Source organism: Andrographis paniculata, unplaced genomic scaffold, assembly GCF_009805555.1.
Source record: "Andrographis paniculata isolate CXL003 unplaced genomic scaffold, ASM980555v1 Contig69END, whole genome shotgun sequence".
NCBI classification, from domain to species: Eukaryota; Viridiplantae; Streptophyta; class Magnoliopsida; order Lamiales; family Acanthaceae; genus Andrographis; species Andrographis paniculata.
This window is the reverse complement of record NW_026137605.1, coordinates 8,687,438-8,705,262: the sequence shown is the minus strand read 5'-3', so window position 1 is coordinate 8,705,262 and position 17,825 is coordinate 8,687,438. Positions and strand designations below refer to the sequence as shown.

Below are 17,825 nucleotides of genomic sequence, written 5' to 3'. Positions count from 1 at the left end.
AAATAGAGAATAAAATAAAAGTAATGATCATTATGGTAAATAAGTTTTAATGGAGAGTAAGAGTTAAACGTTGAATATTTGATTTTATCAAAATTAGTAATGAAATAAATTTACGTATTAAGGAAAAAAAGATTAGGGGAGGAAAAAAATATAATAAAAAATGCAAATTTTAATATTACATTGTCTATAATAATTCAATACAAATTTCTAATATTTATTATGAAATACTATAATTTTAAAATTGCGCGTGTTTGTTTGAAATGTTAAAAATAACGGAAAAGGGACTAATGTTTCGTGTATGCAATGAATGGTAATGATAATAGTAAACCAGCTGTAAAAACGTAATCCCAAATTTCCAATACGAAAACGGCGATATGTGTAATTAATTAATTAATTTATTTATTCTATAGTAAGCAACAGCTCATTCATTCAACAACCACTCACCTTCTTCCCCATAAACCATCCCATCCATGCTCTCTCTCTCTCTCTGCATCTCTCTCTGTTTTTGATTTTTTTATTTTGATTTTGATTTTGATTTCGATTTTGTACAATCCATCCTCTGCTTTGATTGATGATTCAGTGAGGAAGGAGGAGCGATGAAGTTGAATATGAATTGCTTGTTGATTTTCGCGCTGGTGGCGCAATCGGCGGCGGATGTAGCGGGGGATTTTCCGACGATGTTGTTTGATGATGGATACACGCATCTGTTTGGTGGTGATAATTTGATGGTGTTTCAGGACGGAAAAATAGCACACATCACGCTCGATGAAAGGACTGGTGAGTTTGATTTTGATTTTTTCTATAAACACGAATTTTGCGTTTCGAATGGGTGAATTTAAGGCGGTGTGTGTTTCTGCAGGTTCTGGATTCGTTTCTCATGATATTTACCGGTATGGATATTTTAGTGCATCGATTAAGCTTCCTGCGGATTACACGGCGGGCGTTGTCGTTGCGTTTTATGTAAGTGGCGCTTGTTGTGTTCGTGATTCTTAGGTTTGATTATTTGATTTGTTAGTTAAGTAGATTTGAAGCAGACGCCATCACTTCCGTTGATTTATCCAAAAAAACATCTGCTCTGTTGTCTCCGTTTCTCGTGAATTTGAAAAGTTTAGGCGGATTATCCGAGATTTTTGGAAATTAAGAACGGTTGATTGAAAATACAATAAATAATTTACAAAAATTGACCAGAGAGTCATTCAACATCATTTATGCATTCCTTAAATGTTCTTCATCTTCACTGTTGCAATGTTCCCTAACCAACTAGATTTTAGAATTGATTGCTTTGATTTTCTGGAATTCAGATGTCTAATGGAGACATGTACGAGAAGAATCACGACGAAATAGACTTTGAGTTCTTAGGAAACATAAGGGGAAAGGAGTGGAGAATACAGACCAACATATACGGCAATGGAAGCACCAGCAGAGGCAGAGAAGAACGATACGACCTTGGCTTTGATCCATCCGATGAATTCCATCAATATGCAATCCTTTGGACCGATAGTCTCATTGTGTAAGCTACTCATCCTCTTCGAATCTCAACTTCTGCAACTTCAATCATGAACATCCATTTCCATCTCTACAATTCCATAATCTGCAACTTTGCTAGACTTACATGGGAACATATGTATATCGTTTGGGCAATCTGGTAGATACCACGTGGTTTATTTCGCATCACGTTCAAACAAAACAGAACTAGAAAAGCGATGTAGCTACGAAACTGTTCGTGTCGATGTTTAACTAACAAACTTTTCGCGCAAATTAAGTTCCAATAGTTGTCGTTTTGCGTCGAACTTGAACTTCAGTTAGAGTTCACACGGACGGGTTATAGTGCTGATTGAGATTTATCTGTAAGCAAATATATCACACTCAAATAGTCACATACATTTATTTAACACCACATACTTTGTTAAGTAAAAATGACGTAAGTATGTTGTATTAATATATTTTTCTTTGTTGAAATCAATTATCGTATATATACTGTATGGGGCTATATGTGTTTCATTTGTATTATGTTAACATAATTCATATTATATTTTCTGTTTTTTTATTACATGTTACCTGTATTTATATTATGTACTATCAATCTTAGCCGATAGCTCGCGATTTATTTTAACTCGTGACTTCATATCTTTGTTGGAATACTCACCGCTAATTCTTTCTCATTTCAATTTATATTAACATAATTTATGTTTTTTGTTATGTACTGTACAAGACTATGTCATATTTTGCTAATTTAATGGTTTATGTGTTTCATTTGTATTATATTAACATAATTTATATTATATTTTGTGGTTCTTCCATTACATGTTGTCTGTATGTATATTATGTACCATCAATCCTAGCCTATGGCTTGCCATTTTTTCGACTTCTTAAGTTTAACTTGTGATTTCATATATTTTCTCCAGTACTTATCTTGAATTCTTTTTCATTTCTAATTAATTTGATATATATATATATATATATTTTTTTTTTACAGATTTTACATCGACGACATTCCTATACGAGAGATTAAAAGGACTGAAGAAATGGGAGGAGACTTCCCATCAAAGCCAATGTCGCTCTACGCGACAATATGGGATGGCTCCGGTTGGGCGACGAACGGAGGCAAATACAAGGTCAACTACAAGTACGCGCCTTATATAGCCGAGTTTTCCAATTTTATTCTTCACGGCTGCGCCGTCGACCCCATTGAAGGCGCGGAGTGCGAAGACGCGCCGCGATTTGCGTCGATGTCTTCGAACATTACGAGCGATCGGAGGGCGGATATGGCGAGGTTCAGGACTAGCTACATGAAATACTCGTATTGCTACGACCGGGCACGGTACAAATCTCCGCAATCCGAGTGTGTGATCGTTCCGACCGAAGCAGCACGGCTCATGCGCGCCGATCCGGTGAGGTTTGGAGGGGCTCCGCGGCGCCACCGTGGAAGGAGACGCCGCCGGAGCCGGCCGGAAAATGATTGGTCGGCGTCCATATAATGGTCACAAAAAGGTAATGTAGCCATTTCCCCCTTTTGGCTGTGCATAGAGATGAAGAAAGTAACTATAATGCATGTTTTGAATTTTGACTGCATTTTTATTGTTTTATGATCATCATAATATAAAATATTATATATATATATATAATATAAGTTTTTTTTGGCTAGGATGATGTATTGAAATAAGTTTATATTATATTAATTTTATTTTTTATTTATATATTTATATGATTTTTATACGTAATAGGGGATAAAAAAAAATAGTATATTATTTTAGTGCCGTTTGATCGAAAGGTGGGAGTTCTAGGCTTCAAATTTTGAATAATAAAATTTTAAATTTAAATAATTAATTAATAAATATAAAATTAATTTTTAATAATAATAAAATAAATAAATAAAATATACACTTGATTTGATTTTAATGAGCTGGCTAGTAAAATATTTCTTACAATTCACAGGCAAACACATTAGTTCGAAATTATAGTAAAAAAATTATGATATAGCTATTATTTTTTATATTGACAGTAACAATGTTTATATATTATGGGGTTTGTTCATATAATTTGATTTTTTGGTGGAACAAACTTTTTCTATATATATTATATACATTAACACAATAAATATAATATATATTTTTTATTTATTTACAAAAGTCAATAATTTAATACAAAATATTACTATATTACTAATATAATTTCTCATTTTTAACATAAAAAAATATATATAGAAAGTGAACCAACACAATTATTAAAATTTATTATTTTTCTATTGAATAATAGTTATTAAAATATAAAAGATACACTCAATATTTTATTTTTGGTCGGAACAGAAGATATTTTATTGATAGATAATGCAAGGGACAAAAGATGTAATTAAACAGGAAATTTTGAAATCCAAGCACAATAAACTAGTATATCTGCATGGAATGGTTGCTGCTAATTTAAAAACAAAAAAATGGGAAGTTAGGCTCTGTGGCAGGTTTTGTCTGCTACGTAGAATAAATGTTTATTCTATTGTATACGTGTTAGGTATAAATTATAATAATAATTATTATTATTTTATATATATATTTTTATTATAGCGTTCGAATCTGTAGTCGCTACTGAAAATGGACACGGGATATTAGGTATACATCTTTTACCACATAAAATATTATATTAAATGTTATTTCATCGGTGTTTCATTTTGTTCGTTAACCCCCTATATAATTAATTTATAGTAAATAATTTATCCGTTTATAATTATATTATTTTTATTTTGAAACATAATAGTAATAAATTTTCTACTATTTTTCTATTATTTTATTACTTTTTAATATTTTTTTCTATTTATTTTATTTCTTTTTATTATGTCTTAATTTTCACATAAATTTGTAAGGAGGAAGTAGTACTAAACATAACTTAATACCAAAAGTCCAAAACTAACATCATCAAGGAATATTTAATAAACTTACATGTAAATTATGCCAATTGTAACAGTGGATTCTTTTCTGTTAATCTATTTGTTTCTAATTTCTATGTAGTATTAATTTTATCATTATACATGTCCACAATGAATGTATTTTTTTTTTATTATTTTTTTTAATGTAAATAAATACTCTATATAACCTAAAATTATAACCATACCACTTTGTATTAATTGCACTTTAAAAGACATTTTAATAAACTAATCAGTCAAAATAAGCATGTTATTAAAGATAGTAAAAAGCTACAATAGATTTCCCCACCGAGATCAATTATAAAATGTGGTTAATAGATCACTGATATTGTCATATATATTATATTTGTATTTATATAAATTTATTTCATGTGTTGTCAATTTATTATATATAATATGCCGCTAATATATAATAATAATAATAATAATTAATTACCCTCAAAACCAATATAGGTTCTGTTTAAATAAAATTTTGAAAAAGTTTGAGAAAATGTATATTTATGTTTGTTTGAAAGTTTGAATTTAATTTGAATAGTTATCCCATGTGATATAGTGCCAAAAGAACACACCTACACTGAAAAGTTTGCCAAATTTTGTTATTTTTGCAAACTCAAATTTACACTATGCATTTCATTTTATTCTATTTTTAATAAAAATATATTATTATTTTCTATCACAAAATCACACGAAACCACTCTTTTAAATTTCAAATCAAAGCCAAACTCACCCTAAAAAGCTGAGAAAAACAAAAAAACATATCTTTCGCAAACAAAGCTTGAATTAAATAGTTGGGAAAAAATTCACAGATTGTAGGATTTCCAATCAGTTCTTTTTCTACAACAATTTAATCTTTGAATTATAACACAAACAAAACAGAAACTTATATATGTATATATTGAAGACAGCAATATATATATATATATATATTTAAATACAAACCTTTCAAGATTGTTGATAAAATTGATTTTTGAGGATGAACACTATTTCATGGAGTCGGCTGGTGCAGATGCAGCAGCTGCAGCAGCTTCTTTCTTCTCTACCAATTTGATGAAATTATGAACTATGGCTTTTCCTTCGTCCGATATGATGCTCTCCGGGTGAAATTGAACTCCCTGCAATTTTATACCGATCATATATATATATATATATATATATATAAAACAAGCTCACAATAACATCTATGCAACGCCAAGAATCATACTAACATATATATATATATATATTGTCTATATAGTTCCAACATAATAATTTGTTGATTCATCTCGCTTTAGATGATGGCAAAGAAGTAACTTCTCTAATATCTAGAAAAATAATATGTTCTGGCACTATTCAACAAAACTTTTTTTTTCAAAAATATCACATCAAATGTATATTCTTTTCTCACAAAACATACATCAAATATTCAACGTTTTACAATTTCAATTTTTTTTCCAAAGCTCAAAAATTCTGTAGTTATACAATATAGAGAAGTTCTTAGAGACTGGTTGATTGATTCACAGAAATGCAAAAGCTAAAGTTTTCTTAAAAAAGAAAAGAATAAGCAATGAATTGAATTGAGATCGAATTTGACTTAGACATTAGGTGCTGCAGAGATTCGAGATTATTATAAAACTATGAAATAGGTAATTTCATGGCCATTCTTATTGCAAAAGATCCTATTAGAATCAGAAGCTTCTTGACTTTTAATATAGACCACACCTCTGTACTACGTTACTCTGGCAGCTCTATTATACCATGGAAATCAAAATTTTTGAAAGTCCGTATCATGAGCTTTGAGGAACGAACACAACAAGCACACTTTCAATATATTGACAATGGAATGTGATGCTCAAATTAGTTTTTTTTTTTTTTTTTTTTTTTTTTTTTTTTTTTTTTGGTTTTGCAAACTGGAATAAGGAAATGTTACCTGTATATGGCGATGCTGTCTGTGGCGGGCAGCCATAATCAATCCATCTTCTGTCCACGCGGTTATTTCAAGGGCATTGCTTGGAAAACTTTCCTTTTCAATCACAAGGCTATGGTACCTAGCAGCAGTAAAGGGGCTGGATACGAAGGAAAGAAAACTAATTGTTAATATAGAATTATAGATCGAATTACAAATTCATATTCCAATATACTTAAACTTGATATTGAAAGACAACGATTATAGGTTATACTAGCTTTGTAATATACTCCTTCCTTCCGCTAAGTTTGTGCTTACTTTCTATTTCAGTCTATCCGCCAAATTTGTGTTTATACCAACTACTTTTTCCATTAACGTAAAATATTACCCTTAATTTAACACATAATAACAATTTTGATATTGTTGTTACATCACATGTACACTAACAATTAAATACGTTTTTGAATTAATTTCTCAAAATTTCCCTATAGAACTTTACTTCTACATTAAGATACCTACCATTTTTTCTTAATCTTTGTGTCTAGACAAACATGCAATTTTTATGGCGGACGAAGGATTATATGAATATGATATGCCTATGTTGTATATATGCACTATTTTATACTTTATGACTTACATTGTAAAGGTTTTTCATAATTCAACAAATTACAATGCTAAATTATCATTTCTATATAAGAGTCAGATGAATAACAATCCCATCACTTAAGCAACACACTAAAAGAGATACACATGTTAAAATTTATTTAAGAGATACACAATGGTTTTGTACTTTATATGCAATAGCCAAGATTTGAGCTGTGCTTCAACTTTAAAACATATTATCCTAAGAACTGTGGAACTTCGCACTATGATTACTGTCAAGTGCGACCATTTATCTACTTCACTAACCATTAATCTAAACACAATCACAAATATATATTCATATATATATATATACACACACACACACACAATCACTTACTTTGATAATCCTGTAAACAGGCCATCTTCCCCACCTTCATTATAGTATACAGGGGAACCTTTTCCATGAACAACACCAAAAGGAGACCTCACAATTTTCCCTGGACATCGAACAAACATATTTATGAACGAAGAGAAGAAAATATTAATTGAACTTTGCTTCGCCACAACCCTACATGATAATGCAAGATCGGAAGTTTCCCAAATACTTTTCAAAAACATAAGCATCCATTCTAATTTACAGCTGAATATTAAACAACAAATTCAAGTGCAATATCAGAATATCTCACCTCCAAAAGCTTCACCAATGCATTGCAATCCCATGCACACACCAAATAACGGCACAGTAGGTCCAACCTCCAGCACGGTCTGTAATGAAATTCCCGAATCCTGAGGTGTACCTGAAGTTGTTCAAACAATAAACAGCAATTAAATCATATGAAAGCACAATTGTTGCTGATTAAAAACCAAGTATGGATTAAATTTTTACCAGGTCCAGGTGATATTACTACACCTCGAGGATTTTTCCTACAAAAATCAATAATACAAGCAAAAATAATTCAGATCCAATCATTTTACAATCATTATTCACTTAAAATGAAAATTAACTGTATAGACAATGTATTGAATATTCAGATCCAAGCAAAATTAACTGAATAATTTAAAGAAAGCGAATGAAACTGAAGCCCCAAAGTTGGAAAGGATTGAATAGAAATTGTTCCCGAATCAAGCATGAAAAAACTCATACCTTTTTAGCTCATCTACGGTAAGTTCATCATTTCTGTATACCTCGATTTCGCAACCAAGCTCACCCAAATACTGTCGAAATCGCACATACGACATAAAATCAGAACTATATACACATCACGCTAGGCAATCAAGCATACTTAACTTAAAAAAAAAAAAAAAAGAAAAAAGCACGGGGACAAAAACAACTGACTTGGCAGAGATTGTAAGTGAAGCTGTCGTAATTGTCGATGACTATGATTCGATTGAGAGCTTTTTCGGAGGACGAACTGGCTGATGACGACGCAGACGTCTTATCAGGAACCGCGAAGGGCATTGTCCGATGAGTAGAATAGGAATGAGTGTGGTAGCGGAGCTTGGATTCGACGGCGAGGCTTTTGGATCTCGGAAATGACTCATTTCGCGGTGATGAAATGAGAAACGAAAGCTTCTGGACAGAAGACGGAGATACAACGACGGCGGCCATGGCGGCTACGGGTAGCGACGGTCGGAGAGTGCGGCGGCGGCCGAGGGTTAGGGATTGACACGATTGTGAGGGAGTATATGGTTTTAGAAAGAAATTTAAAAAATAAATAAATAAATTATTACCAGTAATTAAGGGTGTGTTTGTGTTTGGAAGTTTGGATTTTTAGTAGTAAAAATTTTGAAATAGTTGAATGACTCGATATAAATAAATAGATGATAATGTGATATTTTGAATGTAAAATTGATTTTTAAGTATAATATAATAAATAAAATAAATAGTGATTTAAAATTCAATTCCCAAACAAACACATCCTAGATAGGTTTAGAAAGAAATTTAAAAAATTACCAAATATTATAGAATAGGTTTAGAAAGTAATTAAGTTTTTACTATTTAATTTTTTTACTATTTTTTTTACTCTAAAATCACATTAAATAATTATTTTTTTTATATTATACTATAAATTTATTTTACATTCAAAATATCATATCAACCTCTCTGTTTAAATCACATGAAACAACTATTCACATTCAACTTTTTACTGTTCAAAAATCCAAACCCAAAACTTAAAACCCACGTCCAAACACGCCCTAAAGATTTACCAATTATTATAGAGTAGAATTTTGATTTTGAATAATAAAAAAAATAAATTAAAATAATTATTTAATATAATATAAATATATATTAATAAAATATTTTAAATGTTATAATAAATAAAAAAAATATTTAATTTAATAATATTTAAAAACCAAAGCCTTACAAACAGTCCGGAATGTAATCTAAGGGTGTGTTTGTTCGGGGTTTGAATTTTGAGTTGGGATTTGAATAGTAAAATTTTTGAATTTGAATAGTTGTATGATGTGATATAAATAGGTGTTGACGTGATGTTTTGAATGTAAAATTTATTTTAGTATAATATAAAAAATAAAAAATAGGTGTTTGATTTTATGTTTTGGAGAAAAAAATTGGATGAATAGTAAAAATTTTACAAAATCTTGCAAACGAACACACCCTTAAATCTATGCTGACTGTTTAAAATAAGATGTTAATTACAGTTATATATATTAGTCTTTTAATAGATTACTTATTACTATTTGTGAAAGGCTCTTTTACAATTTTGGAATTTTAATTTAATATTTTTAAAACAAAATATTAATTAAATAATATACTATTATGACTCCATTAAAAGTGTGTTTAATTGAGGATCATGTGCTGATAAAAATAATTATAAAATTGATTTAATACATTAAGGATGTGTTTGTTTGGGGATTGGATTTTATTATTCATCCTATTTTTTTTTTTTCCTAAAAATATCAAATTAAACATCTATTTTCATTTTTTATATTATACTAAAAATCATTTTTTCATTCAAAACATCACATCAACACTTATTTATAGCACATCATACAACTATTCAAATTCAAAAATTTTACTATTTAAATATAACTCAAAATCCAAAACTCAAACAAACACACCCTAAAAAATTACTATATTCAATCATTATTTTTATAGAAAATATAATTTAAAATATTACTATAAAATATAAGTATCTTTATTTGAATGTTTTGACTAGTGTTATTTTTAAATCAAATAATTATTAGATGTAATTTTTTACATAAAAAAATATTTTTATAGGATATAATAATATTATATAGAAAAATATAATAATAAAAAATTAAATGAATATGTTTATTGAATATTTTAATTTGAAGTTTTATTTACAAATAAAATATTCATAAATTTTGGCTGATGAAAAATAACATATAACTATTGCTAATTATTATTTTATTTTACTAATTGAATCAATCAAAAATTATAAGTTAATTGTCAAAAACAGTTTAAATAAATAAACATATAATCTACTATAAATATCAATTACAAAATTAGAATATGACTAAATTATATTATAAATAATAAAAATAAAATTAATAAAACAAATTAAAATATAATTTTAAAACAAATTAAAATTTAAATATAACAAATAAAAAAAGAAGATAGAATATAAATATAATTTATAAATTAATTTATAATTAAAAAAACTTAAAATAGCATCATCTCATCAAATAGTGCTATTCCGTTAGATCCAACCGATTAATGTAAACCATTATCTAGTCAGAGAGAGTAAAATCTCCATATTTACAGGATGAATTTGAGCAATTTTTTTTCAAATACATTGAAAAAAAAAGGTTGTATCTTATGTAAGTTTTATTACAAGATTTTTACTATTAATTTTTTTTTTAAAAAACAAAAAAAAAAAAAATTGTAAATCAAATAGTGTTTTTTATTTTTATATTATATTATAAATTTATTTACCTTTAAAATATCATATTAAAATTTATTTATATTATATCAAATAATTATTCAAATTTAATTTTTTACTATTAAAAAATCGAAAGCAAAACGTCGAAACCCATTAACAAACACATCCAAAGTTTTTAAGTTTGTGTTGGATATGGTCTCAAAATGCACTAAGGGGGCGTTTGCTAAATGAAATTGCAGAGAAATGATAATAGGGAATAGAATTGGAGAGAAATAGAATTGAGTAGAGAATGAGAATTAATTCTCTTGTTTGATAAAACAGAGAATTGATTTGAAATTTTTTTAAAAAAATGCAGATATATGAATGAGCAAACAAAAATAAATGATTAACACGATAAAAAGAGAGTTTTAACGGATGAGAATTCATGAAAAATATTTTTGGTAAATTTTTTTTAAAAAAAATTATAAATTATATACAATGTTTTTTAAGATTATATTTTAGTACAATTTCTTAAAATGTCGTAAAAATTAAATACTTTAAAAATAAATTAAGTTTGTTTTTTTGTAAAATTAAAATAATATAATTTTTAAAAAATTATAAAAATTAAATAGTACAAAAAATTTTAAAAATTAAAAAATATATATACTGCAACATCATTTCTCTCTATTTTTCTGCATAGAAATGAAAACAGAGAAATGGAAATGATTTATTTTTCAAGTTCTATTTCTCTTGACTCAAACAAACAAGAGAAATGATACAATTTTCATTTCTCTGGCCTCATTTCTCTGTACCAAACACACCCTAAGGTGTGTTTGTTTGGGGTTTGGATTTTGAGTTGAGATTTGAATAGTACAAAATTTTGAATAATTTGAATAATTGTACGATGTGATATAAATAGGTGATGATTTGATATTTTGAATGTAAAATTGATTTTTAGTATAATATAAAAAATAAAAAATAAATATTTAATTTGATATTTTTTAAAGGAAGAGAAAAAATTTTGAATGAACAGTGAGATTTCGTCAAAATCCATCAAACGAACGCACCCAAAAAAATATATAGGAATAATAATTTTCGTATTAAATATATATATAAAAAAAAAAGGTGAATAATTCAACAAATAAAATAAAATACGGCAAACAGAAACCGATATACAGTATTAATTGGAGAAGAACCTTACCGATACAAAGTTACAAGTGAATGGACGATACTGCCCTCGTAGAATATTCTAGTAGACCTCCAAATTTCATTAATTAAAAAATAAAAAAAGAAACCGATTTAGACATATGCACTGTTGGACAAAACAATACTAATAAAGTAAATTAATTCATAAAAGGCACCGAATTTTATATAGAGACGAAGATTATCTTATAATTTATTATAATTTATTTTATATTATGCACAGATATAGGTGTTTGTATAGGTGTATATATATACACACATATAAAGGTCCCGAAAGCTCCCACAGTGATAACTAACAGTGAAAAATAAAAGCCACCATTTAAGACCAGCTTACTACTTCCATACGCGTGCTTCACAAGCCATTTTCGCTCTCAGATCTTGTTTTCCCCGTTCCCACACACTCAGAAATTTCCTTCTCAGATCTGGAATTCGGCCATCAGGCCCAGGCTGCTGTTGCCGCACTCCCGCGCATTGCGGAACGGATTTTGTTCGCACTGAATTTTGGGATTTGTGGTTGCGCATTCTGCAATTTGCACCGATCGCTGCAGATCTGTTGACGGTTCCTCAATGTGCTGAAATCCGTCTACGTTGTGATTACGGATGTGTGTTGTGTTTGATTTTGGGGGAGAGTGCGGTTTCTGTTCGTAACTGAGGAAGGGGAAGGGGATTGTTGTGATTGTTGTTATTGTTTGCGTGGGGGATAATTTATATCTGACATGGCATTGCAATCAGGGGCAGTGGCGGCGCCGGAGAAGCTATCGGTGCAGTGGTACAGCAACCAGCAGCCGCTGCCGCTGCCGCATCATCAGATGGATGAGAGGGACGGGTTACTGATGTGGCTGCGAGGTGAATTTGCGGCTGCCAATGCGATTATCGATGCGCTGTGTCACCATTTGAGGGCGGTGGGGGATCCTGGGGAGTACGATGGTGCGATAGGGTCGATACAGATTAGGCGGTGTAATTGGAACCCTATTCTGCATATGCAGCAGTACTTCTCCGTGGCTGAGGTTGGTTATGCGCTGCAGCAGGTGGCCTGGAGGCGCCAGCAGAGGTCTATGGGGTTTGATGGGAGTGGGAGGACGGGTGGAGGCGGGAAGGAGCCGAGGCGCGGAAGCAGGGGGCAGAGAGGAGGTTTTGAGCTGCAGAATTCGAGCGATGTCGTTATTAAGGATATGAACGACGGGCATGTGAAAAATAATCTGATTGCGTATGAGAAATTGGATGGAGGAGAGAAAGAGAAAGTGGAGGAGAAAGAGGAGAAGAAAGGTAAGAAGAACACATATTGTATCTATAGATATAAAGAAATGCATATGATGGTGTGTATGGGAAAAAAATCTAGTAACAAGTTACTTGATTAATCCAAAACATACCTAATTTGCCATGGGGGATTTCTTGGATTAGGTCACTTTACTTAGCTGCCAAATGGCAGTTTATGGTTGATTACTCATTGCAAATTAATTTTCAATCGATCATGCATGCAACCATTTACTAATAAGACAAATGGCCATGTTAGTTAAGAAAGGCTTTTTAAGGCATGTTAAGTTGAAAGATAAGTTTATTTTCAGGTGGGCTGTGACATGGTAATGCAATTTCAAAGCTCACTTCCATGCACTACTAGGTTCTTGTTAGGAAATTTAATAAAGAATTGTCACACTGCTTTAGCAGGAGTTGATTTTGAATTGCGGTTAAAAATCTGGAACATTGTGGGGACATAAAATTCATGACAGTGGGGTTGAGTTTAGTGTTCTAAGATAGTGGGGTTGGGTTATGATTTTTATTTCTTTAATGTGCTTGAAGAAATTAGTGCCGTGAAGTTGCCTATGTGGATGCCATGCCTTTCTTGTTCTTTTTTAGGAAGCTTCATTGTAAAATACTTTGTTGAAAGTAACACCTAGGGAATGGCTTCATGAGCAGTATGTATGTTGAAATGTTTTATGAGACTTAAATGCAGTATAACAACAGGGCAAGAAAAATCTGATTTAGTCAGAACATGTTGGATAGTTTGCCATGTTTTATGTTATGTTACTTGTTGCATGCGTTTGAAAAGTTATATTTGCTAGAATTATCAAGAAAGATGTTACATATTCCAGTTCTTGCAGGAGTTACATTTATATTATTCAATCACCTAATCTTACTTTTTAAAAATTGAGTATGGGCTCAGATTTCTATAATTAAGGGCTAAATGCTTATCTTGGTGATGCTGTTGAAGCACTTGATTTGTTTATTTGATATGGAAACTACTGGTTGATCAGTTAAACATTTTACTTCTGATGTAGCAAACCCTTCAAATATTTTACCTTGAATCTTAACCCTGAAGACTTATGTTGGATATCCTTTTCGTTCTAAGACCTTTTTGCAGGGGGGCTACTACATATAAAAACTGATGATCCTAAAAGAATGGCATATCTGTGATAATTCATTAATTATATGTCATTGCTAAAACTATACTTCGTTCTTGAGATCTTATTACTCCAATTTCAAATAGAACATTTTGAGACTAATACTTCTTTTTATGAAGTTTTTGATTTGTCATTTGTTGCTTATTGGTGATATAACAGAGCTGAATAAAACAACTGAAGCAGATAGTGTAGTGAAGGATGGGATCTCACAGGGATCTGTGGGACAGGCAGATGATAAGGCAGAGACTGCAGGTGATGTTTGAGCTTCAGATTCAGAAATATCTACTTACGTTATTTTCTTCTCTGATCATCTTATGATTTTGGGAGCATGGAGTTTTAGTTACCTGCAGGATTTGCTTCCTGTAGAGCAGTTTATTCTTGTATAATTTCCGAGTTATATACACTGTAAAGGTCAGTTGAACTGGATATATGTGTGTGTGTGTTTGACTGGGTAAGTTGAAGTGGGAAGTTTCGTACATTGTAGAGCTGTACACTAACAAAGGAAAATTGATATTTACCATTGCCCATGGAAGTTTCTCTAGATATATTTGTACCATTTCAAACTGTTGGTGCTGCTTGGACCATGATTCGTACTTTAATCCTGTGTCTTCCATTCTCAGGGTCTTTCAGTGTGGATGGATCTGGATTAGAAGGGAAACAAAACCTTGAAGTTACTCCAAAAACTTTTGTTTCTAATGAGATATGCGAGGGAAAATCGGTATTAGATGTTCATTTGATTTGATTTGTTAGAATGCAAGTTGGATACAGTTACTAGAAACAAACTACTTTGATAACCTGTTCTGTAGGTTAATATAGCTGAGGGTATGAAGTTTTATAAAGATTTCTTTGGTGATTCCGATGTTTCGAAGCTTATTGCTTTGGTTAATGACTTGAGAGCTGCTGGGAGGAGAGGACAGCTGCCAGGCAAGTTAATCCATATGGCATGACCTTACACAAATGAACTGATTTCTACATACCAATGAATTGTTTACTTATTTTTTAATTTCACATACATGTCAACCATGTAGTTTATTTTTACAATATGACATAATTGAACTAAGATAAATTATTACTTGTTCTATCCTCTTTATTGTTATTATTTGTCAATTCCGATCGTCTTCTGTGCTAAGTACTCTGATATTTGTTTGTGGACATTAGGCGTATTCTCTGCTAAGAGACTCAGAGCCCATCAAAACTGTATGGGCATTTTTGTCTGTAATAAATTTATCAGGATATAAATTAGAAAAGGATGTGGCAATATAGATGCTTGAAGGTGACACTAAGTGGGAATTTTTAGAAATCTCTTTTCTTTGCTCGAAGGATGAGGATGACTGCACTAACTGTTGAAAGTTTACGGGGGCCATCATTTTTATGATATAGTCTTTGTCTTCTGCGTGTCTAGTTTATTAAAAGACAGTGACTTTGCTTGTCCGGTCTGTAGACATGACTATGCTTTGCATATATGGCACCTAAAGATAGAATGAAATGAAAAAATCCGTCCATTAAGCATCATGTTTTTCACATTGAATGGTTTAGAACATATACTATTATGTTTTCGACTCTTTGTTAAGTTATGGTTATGAATGATTTTGATTGCTTGTGCTTTACCGGGACATAGTGATAACTCAGTGGAGACACATGTTAATAAATGATAGTCAGTTTGCATGTGTAACTAATTTCTTGCTGTCTTCGCCAAGCAGGTCCAATTTTTGTTGTCTCGAAGAGGCCAATGAAGGGACACGGAAGAGAGATGATTCAATTGGGCGTCCCTATAGCAGACGCACCTCCCGAAGATGAAACTGTCACGGGGACTTCTAAAGGCATGATCCGAAACAATCGTGCACATTAGTTAGTTCTTTTTCTGTCTTTCATGAGATGGCTGTGCTTGTTCACGTTTCATCGACGCATATAATTTCTATCAAACTACTTCATTTAAGCTACGGGTGTATTTTGCAGATCTAAAACCTGAGCCCATCCCGGCAGCGATTCAAGATATTGTTCAACGGCTACTCACTGAACACGTCATCAATGTCAAGCCAGACTCCTGCATTGTGGATGTTTTCAACGAGGTTTTCCACGAGAATCTGTGCTTCTGATGCCCTAACGATTTCTTTCATCTAATCACCGCAACGCTAATTCATCTGCCCGATTGTAGGGTGACCACTCGCAGCCTCATATCTGGCCACAGTGGTTCGGTCGGCCTGTCTGTGTGCTGTTCTTGACCGAGTGCGATATGTCTTTTGGTAAGATATTGACAGTCGAACACCCTGGCGACTACCGAGGTGCCCTCAAGCTCTCCCTCTCCCCCGGGTAATTCAGCCTTACATATTCTATGTCATATTGAGCTGAATTTTGCCATTCTTCGACACCTAATCTATCTCGACAGATCCGTGCTTGTGATGCAAGGGAAGTCTGCTGATTTCACCCGACACGCAATACCGTCCCTTCGCAAGCAACGTATACTCGTCACACTGGTGAAGTCGCAGCCCCGAAAAATCGGCGCCGGCGATGGCCCCCATCGCTATGCATCCGTCGGGGCCCCTCCTTCCGGATGGGCCCCACCTCCGAGCAGATCACCGGGTCACATCCGTTCCGCCGCTGCTGCCAAACATCTGAACCCCATTCCACCCGGCGGCGTCCTCCCTGCTCAAACTCCCCGCCCGCAGCTCCCCCCGCCAAACGGCATCCAACCGATCTTCCTACCGGGACAGGTAACGCCCGGCGTAGCATTCGCTACGCCGGTTGCTCTCCCGCCTGCCTCCGCTGGCTGGGCTGCACCCTCCCCGATGCATCCTCCTCCTCGACTGCCGCTCCCCGGCACTGGAGTCTTCCTTCCGTCCAAAAGCAGCTCCGGCAGTAATAATTCCTCGAGCCAGCCTGCTGCGACTGCGGCTCCTGAAAGTGCCAACACCCAAACTTCGCCAGGCCCTGATGATCCTGCTGAAGGGGAGACGGATAATCGAGTTTGCAATGGGACAAATGATGGAACCAAGACGGCTCCGGCTACAGGTACAGGTACAGCGACGAATGCTAAAACTAGTTCTGCTGCTGCTGCTAAGGAAGAAGAACATGAAGGTGGTGGTGTAACAGGCAAATCATCGCCGGAAGCAGCAGCAGCGTAGTCGGGAAGGTAATCGAGTGGCGACGGCGCGGAGAGGAAATGAGAGGAGAGGAGAGAGAGAGAGCTTCATTCTTTGAGGGCAATGAGAGAGAGAGAGAGAGAGCAAGTGTAAAGAGGGAGAGAGACAGAGAGAGAGAGTCAGGATTTTGGAGAGTTCATCAATGGAGGAAGGAGGAGGAGAAGAAGGAGACACAGAGCAAACTTCTCTTCCTCTTTGGATTCATTCCTGCTTTACTATTTACTATTATTATTATTATGATTAGTATTTTTAGTTTTTATGGTTACTACTACTACACCTCGTCCAAGTATTTTCAACATTTTTATGGGGTGATTGTTTTGTCTTTATAATTTTATTTTGTTTTTCCTTCTGATTTAA

The 17,825-nt window shown here is 32.7% G+C and overlaps 3 protein-coding genes across 3 annotated transcripts; 2 read left to right on the top strand and 1 right to left on the bottom strand.

The window, feature by feature from the left end:
* The first annotated feature begins 429 nt into the window (after positions 1-429).
* Positions 430-3,142, top strand: LOC127263752 (probable xyloglucan endotransglucosylase/hydrolase protein 27). Its single transcript, XM_051292953.1, has 4 exons — positions 430-777; positions 860-960; positions 1,302-1,510; positions 2,477-3,142. Exons 1-4 carry the CDS (start codon positions 597-599, stop codon positions 2,976-2,978), a joined length of 993 nt encoding a protein of 330 aa, XP_051148910.1. The 5' UTR covers positions 430-596; the 3' UTR covers positions 2,979-3,142.
* A 2,032-nt stretch (positions 3,143-5,174) lies between these two features.
* Positions 5,175-8,574, bottom strand: LOC127264223 (anthranilate synthase beta subunit 2, chloroplastic-like). Its single transcript, XM_051293681.1, has 7 exons — positions 8,218-8,574; positions 8,026-8,096; positions 7,768-7,805; positions 7,568-7,678; positions 7,279-7,378; positions 6,321-6,456; positions 5,175-5,526 (listed from the first exon to the last, which is right to left on the bottom strand). The coding sequence occupies exons 1-7, from the start codon at positions 8,488-8,490 to the stop codon at positions 5,395-5,397; spliced, it is 861 nt and encodes a 286-aa protein (XP_051149638.1). The 5' UTR covers positions 8,491-8,574; the 3' UTR covers positions 5,175-5,394.
* Positions 8,575-12,236: 3,662 nt separating this feature from the next.
* Positions 12,237-17,739, top strand: LOC127263621 (RNA demethylase ALKBH10B). The gene is made up of 8 exons (XM_051292732.1): positions 12,237-13,195; positions 14,488-14,580; positions 14,949-15,046; positions 15,135-15,252; positions 16,029-16,148; positions 16,285-16,397; positions 16,484-16,638; positions 16,715-17,739. Exons 1-8 carry the CDS (start codon positions 12,646-12,648, stop codon positions 17,448-17,450), a joined length of 1,983 nt encoding a protein of 660 aa, XP_051148689.1. The 5' UTR covers positions 12,237-12,645; the 3' UTR covers positions 17,451-17,739.
* Positions 17,740-17,825: the final 86 nt, after the last annotated feature.